Source organism: Micromys minutus (assembly GCF_963924665.1).
Source record: "Micromys minutus genome assembly, chromosome: 20".
In the NCBI taxonomy this organism is placed as follows: Eukaryota; Metazoa; Chordata; class Mammalia; order Rodentia; family Muridae; genus Micromys; species Micromys minutus.
The window spans coordinates 6612187-6637954 of record NC_137955.1 but is presented as its reverse complement, the minus strand read 5'-3'; the positions used below and the strand labels follow the sequence as shown (position 1 = coordinate 6637954).

At 39.5% G+C, this 25768-nt stretch overlaps 1 protein-coding gene across 1 annotated transcript in view; it reads left to right on the top strand.

Annotated features, from left to right (window-relative positions):
• The window catches only part of RNF180 (ring finger protein 180), a gene marked incomplete at both ends in the record, with an annotated part of 141472 nt that extends 116365 nt beyond the window's left edge, over positions 1–25107 (top strand). The window contains one exon of the mRNA XM_080933529.1: positions 24908–25107. Within this exon, the coding sequence (XP_080789655.1) occupies positions 24908–25107 (200 nt within the window). The remainder of the gene's footprint in view (positions 1–24907) is intronic.
• Positions 25108–25768: the final 661 nt, after the last annotated feature.

Here is a 25768-nt window from a genome sequence, read left to right as displayed (position 1 = left end):
GACATCAACTATTTTAGAACCAGCTCATGTTTTCCATTGTTGGTGAGTTCTTTTGTAGCTTATGAAATGATACTGAAGACATCTTTTTGGTCGCTTTCTTCTTGCTTTGTATATTTGCATATGTAACTGATAGTATGTCCTGGAAAGAAATGGAAATAGTCCAGTAAAGTGTAAAACAAAAGTTTGCTTTTTCAGGTCCAGCTGCAGTGACTAACTGATGGCCGTGGATTCCCCATTTCCTTAATGTGTTTCACCTTAATAGTGACCACCTGACAAGGTTTTCGGTCATATTAAGCTAGTCCCCAAGAAACCACTCATATATGTGTGTGAGGGAAAGATATTAAAAAATTATGTATGTACTTCTGTGTAACATACACACATATTTGGGCAAACAAAAGCGATTTGAGAATTTGTATTAAAATCTCTTCACAAAAAAAAAATAAAATAAAATAAAATAAAATCTCTTCACCATAAAAAATACAAAGGAGCTCCATATTGAGTTTCTACTAACTATACTTAGGTGAAATAATTTAAAAACAAGCTAAAATTTATGATTTCATGCCCTGATTTTATTGGATACAATAAAATGTGCACATAAAATGTAGAGATGTATGGGAGATATATCCATTTCTCAGGCAAGCCCGGGGAACTGTGCTATTTGATGATTAGTTGTTCTAGAGGTGTTAGATTGCAGCTACAAGAACAAACATGTCCAGGGTAAAGCAAAGAATACCCACATGGAAAAGATTGCTTGTCTGTAATAGAAAACAACAGCTCAGTCAAAAGCATGAGTTTAAACATAGGCTAGAAATCACCTCAGGAAGTTAGAAGGAAATCAGAGTTTCCGTACGCTTTGTCTTTTAACTGAACGATAGCTACTCTAAACAGCAACAGCTTCATTCATGGGAATATTATGGAGAAAAGCTGCTGTGAGTCCCAAGGTCCCTCCCTTTCCTGTCTGTTCTGGTAGAGTCCAGTTCCGTTCTCACCAGCATCACCTGCACTGGCTTTCGTCTTTAGGAACCCGTCCCATAGCAAGGCCAGCATCGTCATGCACTGTTTTAGAAGCAGATGGAAAGATGGATTCCCACTCTTGCATGTAAAGTTCTGAAGGGTTAGAGAGGGTGGGGAATGCAGCTTGACAGTCACTGCATATCTGTCTATAGATAGCCTCATCTCACACTGGGAGAGAGACATCTGGACTCTGATTGTCACACAGGTGTCAGGGAGGTCAGCAGCTTTCAGAGGAAGCTCTTTTGTTTTAACAACTCTACAGATGAAAGTCTGCAGCCTCACAACTACCATTCTTTGGCTCACCTGTCTTACTGTAATTTTCTCCTTTAAGACTTCCATATACAAACTTATACAATATTCCAACAGGAAACACCCATGTTCCTTTGGCTATTCCCAAGGATTTCAAGAGCCAATATCAGATATGCCAGAGAGGCAAAAATGATACTAATTGGATACAGATAAATTAACTATCCACTCGAGGCTTGGAAATGATAAATGGGTCAGGACACATGCGACATAAGACAGGTGATGGGCTAGCTCACATTTATCCGTGTTACTCCCATTCATCAACGTTCTCATTGTAATTCTGGTATTGGGCCATTAAATGCATAATCTGTGTATAATGCTATATAGTTCAACTAGGCAATGAACAAAAAACTAGACTACTGTTTATTTCTATCTTAAGCTTATGAGTAATTTACATTTTAATATAATTGTTAAGTTTATCTAAATATCTATTCATAACTACTAATTTAAAATTTTCCAACAAGATTTTAATCTCCTGATCCTTTTCTACTTTTTTCCTCCTTCCCTTCCTGCTCTAGCCACACTCACCCCACATACTCACAAGTAATACACAGCACATGTACGTACAAAATCCACCCTTGCTCTGTTTTACATTTATAGAATTTGCTTGGTTACCTATGAAGTTGCATATTGGTAGAAAATGCTGCCTGAATTTTAAAACAGTTGTGTGCACACTTCAAAAATATACCCATTAACCAAGGGACTTATAAAATTAGCACAGAAAAACAAATTCTGCTGAGAAGATTGGGTATTGACATTGGCTCACAGTTCATAGTTCTAATACTATGACCTGCACCAATGCTTTCCCTGAGTTCCATGTAGAATATGACCACATGAAATGGTCATGTATAAAATACTGATAAGTAGATTATTGAACCTCTGATGAAGGAAAGCTAGGGCAAACATGACTTCATCATATTCAAACTCAACATAACTGTTGGTACCAATAGGCAATGTCGTATGACTTAAAAGGAACTTTATATTCAGGTATTTGAAAGATTTCCTGTATGAGACTGCCCTGCAGCAACAATGAAGGAGATGTGCATTGGGAATCCTCCTGGGAAACATGCACATTCTCGGAGGTGGGGCTTGAGTGAGCTGGTTGTGTGAGATGGTAGGAAGATCTGACCTTTTCTGGGAGAGTGTGATGAATTTATGTTGCAGTCAAGATGTGCAGAATACGCATGAGTGTGGTGGCAGGTACTCAGCCTGGCATGTGAAGATAAGCAAGCTGCAAAAAAGGACTCTGAGGGTACAGGTGGTCTCTGCACTTGTTACTAATTATTCTGGGTGTTGTCTTAAGCTTTTACCAATAATTAGAAAACGTTATAAAAAGATGTGAGCCCTCTTATGTGCTGTGGACCTGTGACATGTTTGAGACATGGTATAAAAAGGAAATGGGAGGGGTGTGCCCTCTCCTACTCCAGCACTGGAGGAGTAGTGATCCCACATGTTCCACAAGAACAAGGAACGAGGATGGCCCTGGTATATGAGGCCTCATTAGGGGAATGCAGGCCCAGCTTATGAACACGAAACTAAGGACAACATCCCAGGGGAGAGCATGGCAGAAGCTGAGATTCTTGCTGCTGATAACAAACAGTGGAAACTTTTTTAAGTAGGATATGATTAGGTTCAAGGATGTCAATCTATCATTCTCAGTGCCAATGCTGGGAAAATGATAAATGCCAACCATGCACATTCATAAGCAATGTACCAGAGAACGATGGAGTCCATTAACAGTGGAAGTTCTGGTACATTGAGAGACAACCCCACCTACACCAGAAACTAATGTTGCTGGTTATATACATCACTGTGTATATTTTTGCGTCTAGGAAGTAAAGGAAGATCATTCTTTCCACAGGGTGAGAACTCTGTAGCACTGAGAGAAATCTTTGGCAGGTTTGATCTGTATAGACTTTCTCCTCTGACTATAAGCTAGACACAGAGCCAGTTTCCTTAGAGGTATCTGCTGAGAGCCAGGCCAGCTCTAGAAGCCTGCTCTACAAGTGACTCTGTTCTATGGATTGATATTAAGGTGATACGTGATTGGACAGTGGAGAGGTAAGCAGAGAAAAGGTAGGAAAACATAACTAAAACAGAGATTGTGGGAAGAGATCAAGATGGAGCTAGAGAAAGCAGACCTGGATCCTGGTGGCTGTAATCGGACATAAGTAGATATAAATATTTTAAGGGTTTCTGTAGGTCATTTTATCTCATATACAAGGGCAGTTTGTGTCTTTGTCTATTGGATATAATCTTATTGTATAGAAGGTTTATTTATTGAGAATTGAATATATAAACCTGTATAAAAAGTTACCTGGTCATAGACCAGGCAGTGGGGTAAAGAAACACGCCAGGGCAGAAGCACCAGGATGGGCAGACTGAACCGCCTGGGAAGGGACTCTCATGGAACATGTAGCTCATGGACCGAGTGACAGAGTCAATGTGTTCAGCTCCAAACTAGAGCAGCATCCGTGGAGTGAGACCGCAGGGGCCAGTAAAGAGATACGCCTTACTGCAACACTTCCAGTTTGACAGTTTAGGAATCAGATCATTCCTAAACAGCAACAAAAACACAGAGTGACTCCCCCTTAAAGTTTCTCTGTGCTGTTAACCTGTGCAGGGTGGAAAAGGAAAGAGACACTTTGCCCCTGGAAAGCATGACCCTCGATTAAAGGAGCTAAAGGGACTCAAAATCTGTCTCTCAAACATCCCTGAGACTTGCTCAGGAAGAGGTCCTGACATGAAAACAGAACATACAAAACAATAAAACAGAACTTAACTGAAGATCTCTACTGTTCCATGGTTAGAGATAAAAGCACATCAAAGCAATGACACCATGATAAACTCGGTGGAGGTCATGAGGTACTTGATGTCAGGTACCAACTAAGTCTAATGAAACATCCTAACTCCAAACCCAATTTTGCTTATTAATTTCTAGACCAGTGATGAGCCCTCACACCACATCTACCTGACAAAAGAAAGGAGAAAAAAGAAAATATGAATTTCCATTTCCATGTGTTTTTAGTACAATAAGCAAGACATGAAAAGACCCGGAGAAAGCCACTAACAAGAGAAAGCACGAAATCGAAAACAGCCCCTGGAGCCCACAGTTGTTGGGATTAACCAACCAGCACTTTAAGATAACTTCTGGGAAATTATCCCTTCCTTACACCATCTCCTGGTAGTTTTCCAAGGTAATAAACACAATGGAACATGGGAAATACATATACCCAGACTGTGTTCTCTAGACCTTTTAGAAAACTCAGAGCTGGCCCCTCTGGCTGTGTGCTTACACATCTTTTGCTATCGTGATGTTGGAGGCATCAGGAGAATGGGCACATGTGAAAAGGAATGCCTCACAAATTTTACCTAGAAGTCAGCAGATCACTGACATTGCTGTGGCTAAGGGTGAGGTGTGTGTGTGTGTGTGTATGTACAAATGTGTGTTTTGAGAAACTGGGAACTTGATATAAACTGAGGTAGCTTCCTAGGGCACACAATAGAAAATCATACCTATGTGGGGTTCAGTTAAAGTGCTGGCCTCTCCTACCCAGAGAATCACATTTTCTGGAAGAATCAGTAGAAGGACCCTGAGCTACTACAACTTGTTCCCATGAAGTCATAGCGCAGAAAGTGTAAATAAATAAAGACCTCTGGGGGAAGAAGGCTAGGTAAAAGAGAATGTAATTACTAGTAGAGTCACAGCTGGAAATGCTCCATGGGTAAAACACTCACCGATGCTCTTGGAGAGGATCCCTGTTTGGTCCCCAGCCCCTACATGGCTGCTCACAACCTTTTATAATCCAAGTTCCAGAGGAGTTGATGCTTTCAGGCCTCTGCAAAAACTACGTGCACAAAGTACATGCATATGCGAGTGTACACACATGCACCAAACCACACACAGTTAAACACTAATATACATGAAATAAAAATCATCTTTAAGATTATATAATAAAGACAATAAAATTATAAAACAGGCATTCCATAACCATGATGTAAGTTTGTATTTAGAATACATGGAAGCTGATTAATTTTGCTGTATGATGTTTTCAATTTTTTAAAATTTTTTTATAAATAAAGTTTATGGAAAATGTACTAGAGAGGTTGAGCAGCAATATGGATGGCATATAGTGTGTTGTTGACGTCCCTAAAGAGACGAGATGGGAAACAATATTCAACAAACTCTGTCAAAAATTTCCTAAATCTGATAAAAGACATCAACATATGTGGCTAAATTTCAGCAAGCCATTATGAAAGCCGTACCCAGAGAAGGCAAGCTGCTAAGAACAGAAAGGCAAGAGCTCTCAAGAACATTGAGGGGAACAATGGTGTCTGTAAAGTAGGCGGGGCGGCTGGCCTCTAAACAGAAACCTGTGCCAGAAGACACTGAATGACATCTTTAGGCTATGCCAGAAGAGCAGCAACAAGAACAAACATCTGTTGACTGTCCGAGAAGAAATGAACAGCATTCAGGCACCCAGCAGACCTGCAGTCACCTGCAGGGGGTGTTTACAAGCAGTGAGAACCACCTCAGCTGGAAGCAGGGGACTTCGGCAGAAGGGAGGAGCAGGAGGCAGGGTTAGGAGATGGAAATGTTCCCTCCTTAAATTCAGCTGCAGCAATATCCACTGAGCTGAAGCCTGGAAACCAAAGCTCTAGGGTGACAGGTAAGGCAGTCAGTGAGATTAAACTGTAACAGTCTCATAAAGACCACTTTACCATACGTGGTTGTGAACCACATTTGTACATTTACTGCCCAGAGTCACTATACAACGAAAAGTGAAGATGAACAAGTTTTATATTTTATGAGAAATTTATGTGTCTATTTCCAAACTTGTAACTCCAGCCAATCAAGCAAGTGTTGGATAAAAGGCATTCTGCACCATGTCTGAGCAGTGCCCTCAGCAGCGTTGCTACAAGGGGAGACACATTGACTAAATACAAAATGACTAAATAAAATGTCCCATCTTAGCTAAAAGCACATAAGTATATTAGCGGACACCAGACTATAGACTATAACAGCAGCAGGGTAACACGAGCCCATTAGTTGGATCTTCTAGTGCCCAAGTATGAGATATTGCTAATAAGGAGAACCAAATATGTGCCAGGTGTGATTCTGCACTGTCTTGAGAATTTTTGTGAATTTGAATCTGTTCAAAGTTGAACATTCATTAAAAGCACAGCTGATATGGAGAAACTGGCAATATGACACGATTAACCCATCGGAAAATGCCGAAACGGCGAAGGAGAACGGGGACAGCAAATGTGAGCATCAGAGAGCCAACTAGGGTGCTATTTATAAGATTATTTTAACAGAAAGGTACAAAAATACTGACTCTAGGAAAACAAAGAAATGTGTGCATGTGTGTGCACACACACGCACGCACGCACACACACAATCATACATGCAATGTAAGCTTTCCCCAGGGAGAGAGATAGATACTCTGTGGCGTGGCCCTCTGTTCAGAGTCGGCCTCGGAGTAGTGTTGCCTTCTGCTTTCCTCCTGTTTCTTATACTGCAGCAGATGTCCTTGTGTGCCCTCTGTGAGTCTAAATAATCCTTTCTAAAGCCAACTCTCCGTTCTCATCCTTTTCTGCCTGTCACGGATTTCAGCAATAAAATCCTCACATCCATTTTCTCCATGCAGTCGATTAAGAGGACTGGGATCCTAGTATGTGGGCCTAGTACTACTCATAGTCTACATGTAGATTACAGAGGAAGCAAGAAACCCCTTGCTTTTCATTTACCACAAACCTTGCATCTGTAGGGCCTGCTACTGATTATCTCTGCTTTTAAAGCAATGCTGGTGATTCACTGGGCTAACTAGCAGTTCTATAGGAAATGTAGTGCAGCCATGAAGTGCAGGATATAGTGCACCTTCATAAAGGATTATCTGAGCTCACCTGGTGAGAGCTGTACCATCAGCCCATGCCCTGGGCACTGTTGATGGTGGTCTGTGTGGCAGTGCTGTCTGGGAGGCTGCGGAGCATTGCAGAGCTCCCTGTGTACTTTACTGCCCACCTTGTCTTTTCCACGAAATACTTCTGTGTTAGCTCCGGGGCCCTGAGGACCATGACTCCTTTGACGGAGGTGCTCCTCGGCCCCCATGCGTTGTCACGTCACAGAGCATAATTATAACTTGAACATTTCTACAGGGAGAAAGATGAGCAAGAAAGAGCGAGTCTCTTAAGAAAATGAATTCTAAATGTTTACATAGAAACATGGAAGAGCTGTGATCTGTTATTTCTTCAGCTATTTACCAGTGGAAAATCTACTCAGGATTTAGTTAATGACTTGCAAATTGGAATTGCTTTGTAAAGCTGGGTCAACTCCAACCTGGAATAAGCCAGAGACATCTTTAACACAAACAAAAAATAAAAAAAAAAAAAAGAAAGAAAAGAAAAGAGTGCATTATAAATAATTGCTATCCTCTATCAAAGAGAAAGTTTGAGCAAATATTTGATCGACAACTCATGTTATTGCCAAAAGCCCACTTCTGTTCCTCAGCCATTTTATACACTTGCATATATATTGTGTGTGTTATAAATTGTTTTAGAACAAATAAAATTCTAAGAGAATCTTTACTAATTTTTTTGGGCAGGGTATGATGATATTTGTGTATTTAAAGTATTTTTAAATGAAATAAAATACTCAGCTTATAACAAATCAGTTTACTATATTTTATTTATGAGAAAAAGTAAAATGCTGATTTTATGTCAACCAACAGAGTGGACATTTAACTTAATGACACAGATAAAAACCAAAAGCTCCCAAGTAGAAAATCTTCAGCATACCTGTTCTTACGCCAGAACCCCGGGAACTGGGCTTACCAAAACAAACAGCCACAACACAAATCAGCTGATATGAGAATCTCATCTTGGAAAATTTCAGAATTCTCAACTGCCTTTATTTGAAAAGTGAAATTTTTCTTTGTATGTTTGTGTTTATACAGGTTCACACATGTACACGTGTGTGCACACATGTATGGAGGCCAATCTCAAGGTTCCTTTTCTAGGAGCCCTCCTTGTCCTTTTTGAGATTGTACTCTCACTAGGCCTGAGCCTGGGGCTCACCGTCTGGCTGGCTGCCCACCAGGCTCCTAGGACCTCACTGGTCTCTGTCTCCGCGCTGTGGGGTAACAGAGCCATAACTGGCTCTCTCCATGCGGGTCAGACTCAGGCCCACGTGCTCATGCCACAGCTTCACATGACTGTCCCGAAAACATGACTTTCGGTTCTTGTCACATGAAGGAACCATAAAGCTAAGGTTGTGTTGTTTTCTTTGTTGGAAAAAAAAAACCCCTCTGATTATGATTATGTTTCTATTCTTTCATTACTTTAAATGAATCCTAGTCCTTAGGAAAATTGCAAACCAACTAACTAAAAGAAAACTCTGGAGATGAATTCCATCTTAGATTTCTGTTGCTGATGTAAAGTAGCAGGACCTAAAGTGATGCTGGGAGGAAAGGTTCACTTCACATAATTTCTTGTAACAGTCCATCAATATGGGGACCCAGAGCAAAGATCTGGGCAGAACTTGGAGACAGAAAGTGATATAAGGCCATGGAGGGATGCTGCTTATTGGCTTGCATGGATGGCTTGCTTACTCAGCCTGCTTTCTTTTGCCATCTGGGACACTGCCTCAGGTAGCACTGCCCTACAATGAATGAATTCATGTCACATGAAACATCAATCAAAAAAATGTCCCACAGGGTTGCCTTCATGAGGCATTTTCTTAGTTAAGGCTTCCCCCTCTCTTGTGTGTAGCTGAGAGAAGAAAAACTTGTCATCACAGGTCCCCAAGTCAGTATTATCTAAAGCTCCCGGAGTGCTTTCTGTGTTCATGCAGTGCAGTAGGGTTGGTGCCCACTGCTCTGAACTATGGGACAGAGTGGAACTGGAAAGGCTGAGTGGAAAAGGACCTGGAAAGATCTGCTTTTAATCATCTGACTTTCAGATGGCAATGTGTGAATTATTATGAAGAATGAAATTCCTCAGAGGGAATATGATGTTATAAAGAAGCAACAGTGGCTGATCTTACATGACAAATATTCTTAACTATATACTTGTATAGAAGCCTAATACACTGATATTTTATAGTCTGTGGGGGTTTCCCAGTTGTTTTGGTTAGAAAATAGGAATTTAATTAAAAATGCAGTCCAATTTTGTGAAAGTTGCAATCTTACAAATTATAGTTTAGTACATGTACTAAAAACACCATGCTGGGAGAAAATCTTACGGTATTTAAGGACTGCTTATTACTATTAGCAATGCTGTGCCTAAGTCATTAATTATACTCTTTCTTTTTTGCATAGAACACCATGTTTTGTATACTTTGAAATTTTGAAATCTTTTTGCATTTTTATTGAACATTTTCTTTGACAGTTTCATAATGAAATACATGTATATAATGCATGTACATGTATGTTGCATGTATGTAATACATTCTGGTCCCATTTGCTCCCCATACCTCTCTCACCTTTTGCAACCCTTCTGTCTCTCTGAAAATGTCTATGCTACTTGGCTTGCGCATGACCCTCTGACTTAAACCAGGGACATCCACACGAGCATGGGATGAAGTTTTCTACAGGACATAGGAGACACACCAGGGGCTCTGTCACAACATAGCAAGTGTTCCTCCAGCATCCATCTGTACCCAAGAGGTCGCCATGAAGCCTTGCTTCAAGTCTGCCCAGTAGCCAACTGCTCTGAGTCCATGGTTGCATTCCCCATGTCTGGAAGATAGCAGCCGATGATAGGGAGGGAGTCCATGAAGTGCTGTCTGCGCTACAAAGCATCACACTTTCAAAGTCCACAGGACAGAACCAAATGTGTTAGGAGATAGCCATTAGGGTGTTCATGAAAGAGAAAAGAAGTTCCCGAAAGAAAAGTGACAGGTGCCTTAAGGAAAGGGAGGTCTCACTTCTCCCTTTGGGAATGTGAGACATGTGCACACCTAAAGACAACTTCTCCTCTCAGTCCTCTGTGCAGCTAATGGGGCTGCTGCCAGGGCTTACCATGGGATGTTCCAGCTGCTTCCTTTGATTCCACAGTGTGATGGAAGTTGACTTACAGCCTGAAACAGAAGAATGCTCTCAGATTTCAACAGTACTATGGAATGAGCTTATTAAATCTCACTAAAGTTCATAATATAATTTTTCAGTGAAACTTGGAAACAACTAAACACTTTTAAACTTAAATCCTTTGCCTTGCCATATATTTTATGGTTTTCATCACTCAAAAATGTTAAGTGCTGAAAATCTTCACAGGTTTGCTGGAAAGGAAGCAGTTTCTATTAACAAGGGATTGGTTGTACACCGTGCTTCAAGTTTTCTACAGTTGTATTATAGTAATGATTCTATTAAAAGGTAATAAATATCACTGTTTAGTGAAAAATGACATTTTGGGAATATAAAAAAACAACCGTACTGATACTGGTTAAAATACATGTTCTGAATTTTTTTGTGTTAAGATACTTTAGAGTTAGACTAAAGAACACAGGGTTGCAGATAAATTATGGTTTTCTGTTATAATTTGAAGATACTTACTTTATGAACCATTTCATCCTCAGTCCCATATTCTAACCAAAGAGAACATGGACGTATTCCATGAAGACAAGTTTTTTTTTTTTGTGAATTTTTCTGATCTAAATAAGTGTGTAATTTTTCAAAACATTCCAAAAAGATTTGAAATAACTTGAAATTTTGAATCCACTCAGAAACAACTATTATCCTTTTTCAGTTATTTTAGTCCATATTTTTAATGTGGTACATCCCAAGAGTTCATACACATCAAACGAGAGTAAATGAACTCACTTTAAAAGAAAATCACACACACACACACATACACACACTCACACACACATACATACACACATACTCACTCACATATACACACACATACATACACACATACACACTCACACACATACACACACTCATACACACATACATACATACACACACACTCACACACACATACATACACACACATACACACATACATACATACCCGCACATACATACACACACATACACACATACATACACACACATACTCACATACACACACATACATACACACACTCACACATACACACACATACACATACATACATACACACATACATATACATACATACACATACATACACACACAACATACTCATACACATACACACACATACATGCACACATACATGCACATAAACATACATACACACATACATACAAACACATACACACATACATACATACATACACACACACACTCACACACACATACATACATACCCACACATACATGCACACACATACACACATACATACACACATACACACACACATGCACACACATACATACATACACACATACATACACACACAAACATACATACACACACTCACACACACATACATACATACATACCTGCACATACATGCACACACATACACACATACATACACACATACTCACACACATATACACGCATACATGCACACACACACATACATACATACACACACATACACACATCCATACATACATGCACATACATACACACATATACACACACATACTCACACACATACACACACATACACACACATACATGTACACACATACATACACAAACATTCATACACACACATACATACACACACACATACACATACACACACACACACACTGGTAGCTCTGTTCAAGGCTCAAGCTTCTGTTGATAATGTGGCTGTCAATATAAGCACAAGCACTGAGAATTCCCCGTGTGTCTGTGGAAAGAGAACTTCGAGAAACAATAGCGCTTTGACTCAAATTCTGAAAAGAAAAGCATTCTATCAAACTGGCAAAAATGCTGCATCATAAATTTAGTTGTCACTGGATCAGCAGACTCTGACTTTTCTGAGTGTTTCCTATTAGTTTAGAATTTAAAATACTTAAAAAGTATCAGAATATCATGCATACATTAAAACAGGAAAAATATATTCCCTTTTTCTTCTAACTAACTGTGAACATTATAAAGCTAAGTGTTACATGATAATGCTGAGGCGAATTTTTCCACCATCCTAATATTTTATTTTTATAGATGTAGAATTATGGAAATTATTTGATTTGAAATGCTTTGACGATACTTTATATAAGCCATAATCTCCAAGATGGATTTGTCAGTAATGAGCTTTAGTTATAATTTAACACCCCCGTCGGCCATTTTCTGCTTACTCATTCATCTGGTTGGAACAAGGACTGGCAGACACCTGACCACTCGAGTGTTTTCCGAGCTCTGATTATTCACCACTGCTCACCAGCGCTGCTAAGGTCCCAGTGCTGCTGAACACTGGCACATCCAACCAAACGGAAATGCCCCACCCACCCCGATATTCCCAGATGTCTGTACCAACACCTGTGGGTATAGCTGAGGCCACAGACAGTTTAGAACATAAAGGAAGTGTTGCTCATTCTTGAACTGTCATAAGAATTGTTAAATAAGACATATATGCCTGTATTTGTCATATATGCATAAGCAAAATATGGGGCTAAATACAAACTTGATTTAAAAAAATAATTATCTTTCCAAAAAGCAGCATTTTGGATATTTTTGCATGAGAAATGCCAGTACTAGTATCTTTCCTGTGACCCTATCCCAGTTGAAACTACAGTTCAATAGTAATCCATAGTGAATAGCCAGACTCGAGCATAAGACCTTTCCTGATTTTAACATGTAAAGTGGAGCCTTCCTGGTAGGTGAATAATTACTGAAGATCATAATGACCCACAGGTATTTTCTGATAAACTAATTCACAGCGTGGTATACTTTGGTGTAATATGAGACCTTGGGCTAAGCTTCCTGTCACCCTTTCACCAATAACCTTAAAAGTTTAACATATAATTAAGTGATTGTAAATGGGAAATTTGATAAAAGTCCCTTTATTCTGTACTAGATATTTATCAAAGAAGTAAATCAATTTCTGTTTCTCAGGGAAGAAAGGCATTACATTTTACTGTGTGGGGAAAGGTCCTCAAATATGACTGTGAGGTGGTTCCATCCCAACCTTCTGAGTTGAGACTGTGGCTAATGACTGAGTGTCTGCCCAGGGTCTGAAGTCCCTAAGTTCAATGCACAGTATTTCAAAAGTATAAAATGAAAAAGAATAAGTAATAGGCCCACGTATGCACTATACTTAAAAATAGTAAATAAAACAAATGGAAACTGTTGATGATATTTATCCAAATTCAATAAAGCGATCACCCAGGTCCCAAGAATCTCACCCAGTCAGCGGTTCACAGCCTTCCTGATGCTGTGTTCTCATGCTATGGTGACCCCAACCGTAAATGACTTCCTTGCTACTTCATAACTATAATTTTACTGTTCTAAATCATAATATCAATATCTATGTTTTCTGATGGTCTTAAGTAATGCCTGTGAAAGGGTTGTTCAACTTGCCCAAGGGGTCACAACCCACAAGTTGTGAACTATTGCACAAAATGATTTCATAATTTCTACTTCATTTCTTTTTTAGAATGAAAAACATGTACTTCTGGCATCCATCGTGTTTACCCTAGAAACAAATAAAAATAAATTATAGCTAGCATATTGTGGCAAATTTTATACAGATCATAAAATCTTAGATTGTATAAAGATATAAACAGTATCATACGATGTTACCTAGTGGAATGAGAATTATATTACTCCCAAACTAAGGAAAATACTAAAATACATAGCCCCACATTTATTTCTGGTGTAATATAAAAGTTAAACATTCGGCCCAGCCATAAATAATTCTTGATTTTTTAAAATATAGTTTAGTGTATTTTAATAGGAAGCTTACAGGAACAGCACAGAAGACAGACAGCAGTAAAAACAGGAACTTGCATAGGACAACTGGGTTAGAGAGGGCTAGTGAATGGAAAAACAGGAACTTGCATAGGACAACTGGGTTAGAGAGGGCTAGTGAATGGAAAAACAGGAACTTGCATAGGACAACTGGGTTAGAGAGGGCTAGTGAATGGAAAAACAGGAACTTGCATAGGACAACTGGGTTAGAGAGGGCTAGTGAATGAATACACTCTACTGGTTGATAAAAACGCTACAAACACCATTTAGTTGCCATCAATAAGAAGTTTACTTATTTAAAAAAATCCAAATGCTGGCCTTACCCAGAAAATTTTAGCAGGTTTATTTATAATTGTTATAAAGTTGAACTATTCACTGAAACATTTTACTTGCATTAATGCATTACATCCTATGTTTATATTAAAAATCATACACAAATGAATGTGGGGAACCTGATTCTGTCCCCTATGTTTCCACTCACAATCATATACTTAGGTACCTTTGACATCATGGAAAAAAATATCTAACATTCAGAACTACTGATAGCAGAAAAAAAAAGTGGAAAAAAAACTTAAGAATGAAATGTCTCCCCTCTTAGTGGACTCTTAAGCATGTTTTCCGTGTATGCAGCGTGCTAGCTGGATATGTTTTGGTATAATTGTTACACAGGTTGGTATCTTCAAAATGATGGTTCCTAAAATATTGAACTCATCAAAGTATCTACTTTAAGCACAAGGAAAGCAGCTAAGTAAAGGAAACAATTGATTACAGAACAGAAAACAGAACTCCACACACAGATGACACAGCAAATGTATGAATAAAGTCACAGACAGTTAAAAACCTGGAAAAGCTAGTAAACAAATTTAGCAAGTCAGTTGTGACTGAGTGTGGTAACCAAGCCTGTAATCCCAGCACTCAGGAAACAGAGGCAGGAGGATTACAGGTTTGGGGTTAGTCTGTTATAGTACAAGGTTTGAGAATGAAAAACAGGATTACTTAAAAGGCAGTTCATATAGTAGAATCTAAAATAATAAAATGCCTGAAAATTACAAGATTGCTGAAAGACATTACAAATACAGATGACTGAAACCTTTAGGGGAATGGATTAAAATGTTAGAGCAATATATAAGCACTGCACAGATCTAACTATTGTTTCAGTTCAGTGTGTATCAGAATAGTAAAAAGGTGAATATACAAATTCTTACCAAAATTTAAGGACTCCTGAATAAAAGGTCTTCAGCTGGTTAGATGGCCTGTGGGACAAAGGTACTTGGTGCTAAGCCTGATGATCTCAATTCAGAGTTCAATTCCTGGATCCACATGGTGGAAAGAACCAACCACCAAAACTTGTCTTCTGACTTCTAGGGAGATGCTCGGGGTAGTGTGTGCATACAGGTACACACAAAATAGGTGAACAAATAAATAGGAAGTAGTTTTAAAGAAATACAGTGCTAGCAATTTCAAAACTTACTATAGAGGTATAGTAATTAAAATAGTATGATATGGTCATAAGTAAAGATAAATACATTGGTGGAAGATAGAATGTGAAACCATATCATATATCTATAGACAGTTGGTTTTGACTCGGTGCTATAGCCTTTCAACAAGAAATAACTTTTTCAGTAAGTAATGTAAAGAAAGACAACTGATCACCTGCATTATATTACATTAAAGCAAATGAGCTATGCATTGTGTTTGAGCTTCCACCAATAAGTATAATCACTGTGTGTCCATTAACTTCAAATAGAGCAATGGCCTAAGAATAAGGCCTAAACACCATATTGTTCTGCAGATAAAGCATAAGGCTGGATCTCTAAGATCATTAGAATGAATGAATGAATTAATGAATGAATTAATGAATGAATATGAATATATATGTATATATATACCAAAAGAAAAATAAACTGTACTTTAGATTGTATATTAAGCACATATATCAAAAAATCAAAAAGAAAATATTTGCATGCTCCACAAGCAGTTAATAACTGTAATATATAAAGAAAGATACCTCAATAACAAGAAAGTAAAGAAATTGGCTTTGAAATAGGTCAAGGATTTAAATCCACACTTCTCCTAAATAGTCATGTAAGTTGTATATTTAAAGCTTCTCAACATCCTTTATTAGTATGAAATTAATTCTGGAATTAAAGTGCCAAGAGGATTTGGTAGGATGGTAACATCGGTTATAACAAAAATAACACATCCTGGCAATGGGGATTGAGATTCTTGCACCTTGCTAGCAAAATATAAAATGGTACAACCCACTGTAAAAATAGTTTGGAAGATCCTCAAAAGGCTGAATATGGAATCACCATATAACTACAGTTCTACTCTTGCATACATTTAACCAAAAGGATCCAAACAGGAGCTGGAACAAGGTATCTGCATGCCAGTGTTCATTATTCCATTATCTGCAATAGCCAAATGGTACTAAGAAACCAAGCGTCCCTCCGCAGCTTAATGGATGAACACAATGTAGTGTGTACACAGAACAGACAGGAAGCAAATCCATGACAGTACACACCGCAGTGTGCACAAATCTCATGATCCCACTGATGTGTCTGAAATAAGTGAACTCAAAGAAACAGACTTGTGGATTAGAGATTAGCAGGGACTAGGCAAGAGAGGAAGGAAGCCTTGCTTGTGGACTATGATTCTGTTCGAGGGGAGGGTAGAATACCAGTTGTAATGGTTTACACAGCTTGGGCATCTAATTAATGCCATTGTCTGAATTGTTCTGTCAAAGATAGTTAAGAACAAGTATGTGTGTGTTTCTCTGTGTGTGTGTATGTCTCTCTGTGTGTGTGTTTCTGTGTGTGTGCACACACATGTGTGCGTGTGCATGTGTATAATTTAGTGTACTTGGTTATGGATCCAAAACATTTTAATGCATAATTGAACATGGTAAAATAAGATCAAAATTTCTATGTGTGCTTGAGCGATAATTACATTTTAACTTCTATATAAAAGGCCAACTTCTTCAGGCTTGATACCTTTGACTTTGGAACTTGAAGATGAAGATGAGGGTGACATTTGAAATGCAACTGCACTAACTTTTCAATTATATTAACCAAGCAAGTCTATACCTGTTTGCAACTATAAATATCTCACTCCACCTCCACTAAGCCCCACTTCCGTCAGTCAGCCTTGCACACAGAGATCCTTACATAATGTGAAGAATGCCGTGCAGTGAGACCGTGCTTTACCCTTGCCTGGCCCATCACACACGGAAAACGGGCACCTCTCCTTCTCAGTACCAGTTCCAGAGCACTGTAAAAAACTTTCCATGAGAACTACAAGATGTCTTTTCAGTTTAGTCACTGAAGATTCAATCACTGCAGAAATACATTTGAAAGGATTGATTTGGGACATGCCTCAGTGGGATGCGAATGGCTTCCCGGTTCTCTGAGGTTTGTGTTCATGGGCAGACAACCACCCAGTCACACAGCAAACACACCATACAGAGAGCCAGGAACACACTGCAGGCTGCTGACACTGCAAAGAATGCCTCAAAAGGAGCTTTTTATGGTCCTTGACAGAAAAGATGAAATGGAACCATATTTTGTAGGGGGAAAAGGTCACAGCCTTGTTATGTAAGATATGAGAGTCATCATTCAGAGGTAAAATCCTTTCTACAAAAAAGAATTTTAGAAGAAACAGTCATTTTGGCTTCTGGAAGCTTAATGTCTTATACTTCTTCAAAACCTAACAGCAACTTGGAAATGTTTCAAATGGGTCTCTCTTACTCCTTGATTTCACTTAAGCTCATTTCATTAAGACATTGTTTTTCTCATAAAATAAAATCAGTTGGATTCTGATAAGTTAGTTATTATTATTTGTTAGAATTCCTACTAACACCAAAATACCATTCCCTGGACTGCTCTGCTCTACCTCAACCATGAGCACAAGCGAGCAGCCTCTGCCTATCACACCACTGGCTGCTGCGGCAGAAGAGACCCTGCAGCATCTAAACAGATAAAAAGAATCCATCCAGAGCACACATCTATTCTCTGCAGTGATTTTAAAAGTCAAGTGTCATAGTCGCACCTGGGAAAGTCCCGTGGGAAAGAAATAACTCTATACTCAGAACGAGACCAGAATGTTTGTGAAAGGTCCACAGTGCAGCCTAGCTGTGCGAAGTTTATAGCTCAGTTTGTTTGCATGTGTGTAATAGGATAATATTAATTGCTGCAAATACGACTCAAGACTAGAAAACATGATGTTCTATCAACTGGTGCTAGGTTTTCCTAAATCTCAGCACAGAAGAGGAGGTACAAAATCTCACCCCAAGGCAAGAAGCTGTTTGCAAGTGACAGCAGCTGGGGAAGAAAACATCCGTTTTCTTTGCTACAGTGCCACTGGGTACATCAGCCACCTCCCAGGGCAGGTTGTATGCTCAGGAGTGTTTGGAAAACACAGCTAGACACCATGTTGTTGTTTTATGAGAGAGAAATAATATTAGTTTGACAGGTAGTGAGGTTGGGAAGAACCAAGGAAGAGTTGGGGGAAGGAAAATAATATGATCAAAATATGTTGAATGAAATTATTATCAAAGAATAAAGAATAAACTTTAAACATTGTAGACAAAGAGAGGACATTATCTCTGCACATAGGACTATAGACTCAAGTAGAATCCTTTCAAGGAATCTAATTTTATACAAACTATTCCTTCGGCTAAAAAATGATTATAAGTTTTTGAGTGTTCAGGACTGTTAAGCCTCAGAAATTCAACCCATTTACAAATGAATATATATCAAGTACACAAGACTTCTGGGTAGTGACAGATTAGCCTTTGTGAGGGATCCTGAGCCTCCTGCCCATAGGATATATCACAGAAAAGCAGGTGTTGTCTGTATATGTCACGGGATAAGAGACATGGGACAACAGTGAGCTTATAAAGCTGTCTCTAATAACAAGCACTAAGTGTACTGTGTTCCAAGACTGTGTAGACCTGCTCTCTGCTCTACTGGGAACAAATTCTCTTCCATGTCTGATTACTATACAAATACCATTGAAGGGATAGGCCAGTGGGCAGACAAAAGCTCTGCTTTCAAAATATGCTGATACACAAAGACGGGTGGAGAAACCTCACCTGACAGTAAACGTGGTTTACATAGGCACTGAGGATGTGATTCACTAACCAGGCAAAGAGAGAGGAAAGCATGAAGAGAATACCACGTGGAATAATAATGCTGTGAACATGTAAATGACAGTCAGTGTGGTACTGCTACTCTGTAGTAGACTTTTAAGTGTTAGCCAACATTAAGAACTAGAGGTTACTAAGGAAAGTAAAATAAGCCAGGCATAGAAAGACAAAATATCATGTTTTTTTTTCACATGGTTATCCTGTGTTCTAATTTTTATATATTGGGGATACAAGTAATGAGACAAGAAAAGGACCGTGAGAGGAAAAATAAACTTTATGGCAGGGGTGATGGCTGGGAGGATTTGTAAAGCACTTGGCACTTAAGTGTAAGAATCAGAGTTCTGATCCCCAATACCCTACTATATCCACAGTGCTTGGGTGGGGGCAGGATCCCAGGAGCAAGCAGGGTAGCCGATTACCCTGATAATCCTGCTCTGCTTGGTGAGAGATCTTGACTCAATGAAGTGGGAAACAATCAGGGAAAACACTCAACAGTGACCTCAGGCTTCCACAGTGTGTGCAAAGCACATGTGCCTACACACATGCAGACATGCACTCACACACATACTGTAACAGTTAAAAAAGAAGTGAAAAAGCAGGTGTAGAATGTGTGTGAGGAAAACAGAGAAGATTGTTGGTGGATGGGAGGGACCCAGGGAGCAGTTCAGAACCTCAGCCGTAGGGTGTGGAACAGAAGGAAGATTGAGAAGAACAACACAGGAAAACTGCATAATATAACCCATTTATAATACATACTAACTTTAGATGCATTAAAAAATTATGTCATATTAGAAAAATTGAAAAATCTAGCTGAGTTCATCTTATTAGCAGACTGGGGGACAGAGGAGCTCTGTACACATCCAAATAGATACAGACAACTCACTTAAAAAAGAATCAATGAACCTGAAGGAAAATAGAAACCATGTGAGCTGGGAATGGTGAGATTACAGAAAACAAATGATTCACTGAGGGTAGTGAGGCTCCTCCTGCATGAAAGGCACGGCTCTGTCTTGTACTGAAGGTCCTTTGTGGACCAACCCTCTGCTCCTGCAGATATGTGTTCACTCATTTCATCCTCATACTGGACATGGCATGTGTATTTATATAGCTATCATTGTCTAATGGAGACTGCAGTAAACAATGAGGTTTGAATTCTTACGTTTTTTAATAAGATGTCATAGTTTACTTATTCTATGGAATCACAGTATCTGAGAAGTGCCTTTTACACCAACTTTGATTCAGAAACGGCCATTTAGAAATTCCAAAGATTGTAAATTCCCATTCACACTCCCCTTGCTTAAAAACATCAAAAGAAAATGAAATAAGCCAGACAGTGGTCACTATCCAGTTCACAAATAAAAACTGTCTCGTCTCATTTGATGTCATGCATTGTATCTCCCACTCCAGCCCACCCCTGTCTCCTGCTCTCTTCCAGAAATGCAGGATGTAGGCTCACAGACACATGGTAACATAGAGCTGCCTGGGAGAGCAGCCCACAGACCCTTACTCACCAAGCATCAGCTCTTTTCCTGTGTCCACTCTTGCTCTGTTATCTGACATTAATATCACTAGTGCAGTGCATATAAACAATATGTTTCATTGTTTTATTGGATATTCTCTGTATTTACATTTCAAATGTTATCCCCTTTCCCTGACTCCAATACCCCTCCCCCTCCACTTGCTTCCATGAAGGTGCTCCCTCTCCCAATCACCCTCTCCACCTCAGTGTCTTGGCTTCCCCTACACTGGACAAAAGGCCTCTCCTCCCATTGATGCCAGACAGTGCTATCCTCTGCTACATATGCACCTGGAGCCATGGGTCTTCCATGTCAACTCACTGTTTTTAATCCATAAGAATAGTGGACGGTTTGGTGGGTAGATAATGTTGTTCTTCCCATGAGGTTACAAACCCTTTCAGCTCTTTTAGTTCTTTCTCTGACTCTTTCATTGGGATCTCCTTGTTCAGTCCAATGGTTAGCTACAAGCATCCTCACCTGTATCTGTAGGACTCTGGCAGAGACTCTGAGGAGGCATCCATATCTGGCTCATGCCTTTAAGCACTTCTTGGCATCAGCAATAGTGCTTGAGTTTGGTGGCTGCATATGTGGTGGATCCCCAGGTGAGGCAGCTTTTGAATGATCTTTTCTTCAGTCCCTGCTCCTCTATTTGACCTTGTATTTCCTCCCCTAATTGTTTTGCTATCCCTTCTAAGAAGTACTGAGGCATTCATATCTGGCCTTCCTCCTTTTTGAGCTTCATAAGGTCTATGAATTGTTTCTTGGGTATTAAGAGCTTTCTGGGGCTAGAATCCACTTATCAGTGAGTGCATACTATGTGTGTTCTTTTGTGATGGGGTTACTTCACTCAGGATGATAGTTTCTAGTTCCATCCATTTGCCTAGAAATTTCATAAAATCATTGTTTCTAATAGCTGAGTAGTACTCCATTGTGGAAAGGTACCACAATTCCTGAATCTGTTCCTTTGTTGAAAGACATCTGGGTTCTTTACAGCTTCTGGATATTATAAATAAGGCTGCTATGAACATGGAGTTATATGTTGGAATGTCTTTTGGGTATATGCTTTTGGGTATATGGCTTATGCTCTAAGATCAAGAATCAACAATTGAGACTTCTTGAAATTGCAAAGTTTCTGTAAGGCTAAGGTCACTGTCAAGAAGACAAAATGGCAGTCAACAGATTGGGATAAGATCTTTACCAATCTTACATATAAACAATATCAATTATTTGACCCATGCACTTAAGCTTTGACCAAGTCTATTTGTAATCTAAATAGCTCAGGCCAAAGTACAGCATCATTTTGGACCAAGAGAAAGAAGCCACATCTTTAATAGTAACAGTAATTTCTAATTAGGAGAATTACCTCACCCTAGCCTGCATGGGTGGAGAAGCTTGAAAAAGTAATATAAACTACTCAGCCCACAGGCTGAGTGTACAACAGTCCAGCTCATCTGAATGAAGAAAGATAACACATATGTCCAAAAAACAGAAAAACTAAATTGCAACAGTTATATGTTATGGCTTTAAGAACTTTACACAGTTTATTTTTCACCTCATAGATACACCCCCACACCCCTAGTCACTCAGCTTCTTCATTTTCCCTTAAACTGGTTATTTTATTTATTTACATGTCAAATGTCCTTTCCTCTGGTTTCCCCTCTGAAAATCCCCTATCCCATCCCTCCCCCTGCCTCCACGAGGGTCCTCCCCCACCCACCCACCCACTTTTGCCTCATTGCCCTAGCATTCCCCTATACTACGCATCAAGCCTTCACAGGACCAAGGGCCTGCCCTCCCATTGATGCCAGATAAGGCCATCCTCTGCTACATATGCAGCTGGAAACATGGGTCCCTCCATGTGTGCTCTTTGATTGGTAGTCTAGTCCCTGGGAGTTTTGTGTGGTCTGGTTAGTCTATAATGTGTGTTTTTCCTATAGGGTTGCAATCCCCTTCAGCTCCTTCAGTCCTTTCTCTAACTCCTCCATTGGGGGACCCCATACTCAGTTCGATGGTTGGCTGTGAGTATCTGCATCTGTATTGGTCAGGTGTTGGCAGAGCCTCTCAGGGAACAGCTATACCAGGCTCCTGTCGGGAAACATTTCTTGGCATAAGCAATAGTCTGAGTTTGGTGTCTGCAGATGGATGTATCCCTAGGTGGGGAAGTCTCTGGATGGCCTCTCCTTCAGTGTCTGCTCCATCTTTTGTTTCTGAATTTCCTCTATATAGGAACAATTCTGGTAAAATGTTCTTTTTAACCCATGAAGGCTAATGTGTTTGGCTAGATAACTTTGAGTATGGGGCCTATTCTCTCCCAGACACTACCAACATGACAGGAAATAATATTTCAGTAATATTTAATGAGGCCTTACAGAAGAGTACACACTTGGCATGTGACATTAGGAAAGGAAAAATCTAGAAGTGTGACAACCCAGAAAGGCTGACTTCATTACTGAAGGTGACACATTCACAAAGGGACTTAAGCAGAGTCCTATAAATAAGCCTCTGTGATTGCTAACAATGCAAAAAATAATAATAAAACAAAAACCCTGACACCATCCCAATCAACCTCCTTGTGGTCTACAAAAGTAAAGAATTAAAATTATCAAGCAAAAGGAAAGGTCAGATAAAGATGATTACAAGTTAACCCAAAACCTGCCCGAGTCTCACTCTAAAGCATGCCCTATTTTTCCTGTCACTGTCCCTTCGTGTTTCCAGCCTACATACTACAAAGAAGTACATAGCTTGACACAAACAGCAGCGAGAACTGTTCCCGATTAAAGAGGTTTGGCTTTAAATAGCCATGCCAAGAGCCAGGTGAACTCACCCTTGCTGTCTGAATTAGCAGCTGAATCTGGAGCAGGGCACTTCACAAACTCGGCTGCTACGGATGATGAAGCAGAATTGGCTTTGAGCTGGAGTCTCATCTGACCTTGACCACCCATCACTATCAAGTGCCAGAATTTTTTTCCATCCAATCAATCAAATAGTATATTTTACCACCTTCTCTTGCGCTAATTATGGAATAAATAAATGAATAAAATAAAGTGTGCAGTAGCTAAGCAAATAAAAAGTTAATAGTGAGATCTTTTAAAATGTTCTCCTTGTTTGGAAGCTTAGATATTACATATTGGCTGTTCTGAGTTTACATCCCCGTTGCTATGGTAAATACTATAAACAGAAACAACCTGGAAAGGAAAAGGCGTATTTAGCTCACAGGTTACAGTCAATCACCCAGGAAAGTAATCGGGGACCTGAGGCTGGTACTGATTGTGGATGAGCACTGTGCCCTGCTTTAGTCCCTGTGGCTTGTCAGCTGCCTTTCCTGTAAAGCTCAGACCCACCCACAGTGTGTTGGACTTTCTCACATCAATTATCAATTAAGAAAATACCTCAGAGCAATGGCTACAAACTAATTAATCTAGACAATTTCTCAATTGACCTCCCTCTCCCCAGGCATGTCAGGCTGCCAGTAAGTTAGCCATCATATTGGCCAACCAACAAAAGCACATTTCTGTTGGCCAAGTTGTTCTGAGGCACCAGATACTTAGCTAGTAAATACACGCAGAATATCTGGAGATGAAGAGATGACATTTTTATCCACCAGCCAATCCCCTCAGTAGGCCCATACTGTGAAGAATAGGAAAGTTAAAGCTAGTATTCTTTGTGAGTGCCATTCTGTTTGTCCAACTCACTCAGGGCTAAAGCATGAAAAACATTCTCGTAGAACTTTGCTCTAACACGTGCATGGAATAAGCCCATTAAGGTGGAAGGTACAAAAGGAAGCTGGTGTCCTCGGGTTACAAACAGTAGTTTCAGCAGCAGTTGTGGTCACTGGGGCTTAAATTTAGAAAAAAAAAATGTATATGAAGATAATCTCGACAGGTTATTTCAGATGATGCCAATAAGAAGTTTCCAACTCAGTGTCATGGATAATGTGGTCCAGGTCACTGGGCCAAGTGTGTCTGCTGCCCTGCCCTTTATACCCCAAACTGGGACTTCATTATTGAAAAAGCAACTGTCAGACACCACCCAGTGAAGCCAGGGTGAATCTGGTGAGTTGGAAAGTAATTTTCCTCTGGTGTCTCCTAGGATTCCACAGGCGTGCAGCCCCAGTGACTCGGAGGCAGTTCCCACATGGTGCCCACAGGATGGACTATCTGCACTTCGAGGACGACAGCCGTGGGTGGTGGTTTGACATGGATATGGTGATCATCTACATTTATTCAGTGAACTGGGTCATTGGATTCGTTGTTTTCTGCTTTCTTTGCTATTTTTTCTTTCCGTTTTAGGAATCGTCATACTCCACTATAATTGAACAATCATAAATATAAACAACAGTGGCTTGAACATTTTGAAGGTGTGCTTCAAAGTTTTTATAATGTAGCATTATAAAAATCGTTAGTGCTCATAGAAAGCCCGAAGATAATGGATCTATTTATTAATTTCTTTAATGTAACAACCTAAACTTTATTCAGGAGCTGGTCTACTAGCCATTAGAAGCAGTGCACTGTTAATTTCATACTTTTTCCTTTAGGACTTGGGGCTCTAATTTTACAATGTCATTTTTATACTTACTATGATTGTAAAGACTGAGGTTTTTACCTCCATTTAAAAATAGTAAAGATATGACATGAATAATCTGGATAGATACCACCATTATTACTAAGATGTTTAGTCAAGCACTATGTATTCTTAGGCAAATGATGTGCATTAAAAGTAGACCATATTCTCTGGGAACTAATCAAGCAGGGTATATTACATTTGATTTATGAATATCTCTACTTCTGTCTCCTAGTACCAAAAATCTGACTATCCTTTTGTAGAGACTTCATAGCTTTGGTGCAACATTTTTAACTATTGTAAGAACAAACTACCACACGCAGTGTGACTAACACCCAGTAGCTATGTTAGAGAGCCATATTAACACTTCCCAATTTCAGAATGAATCAC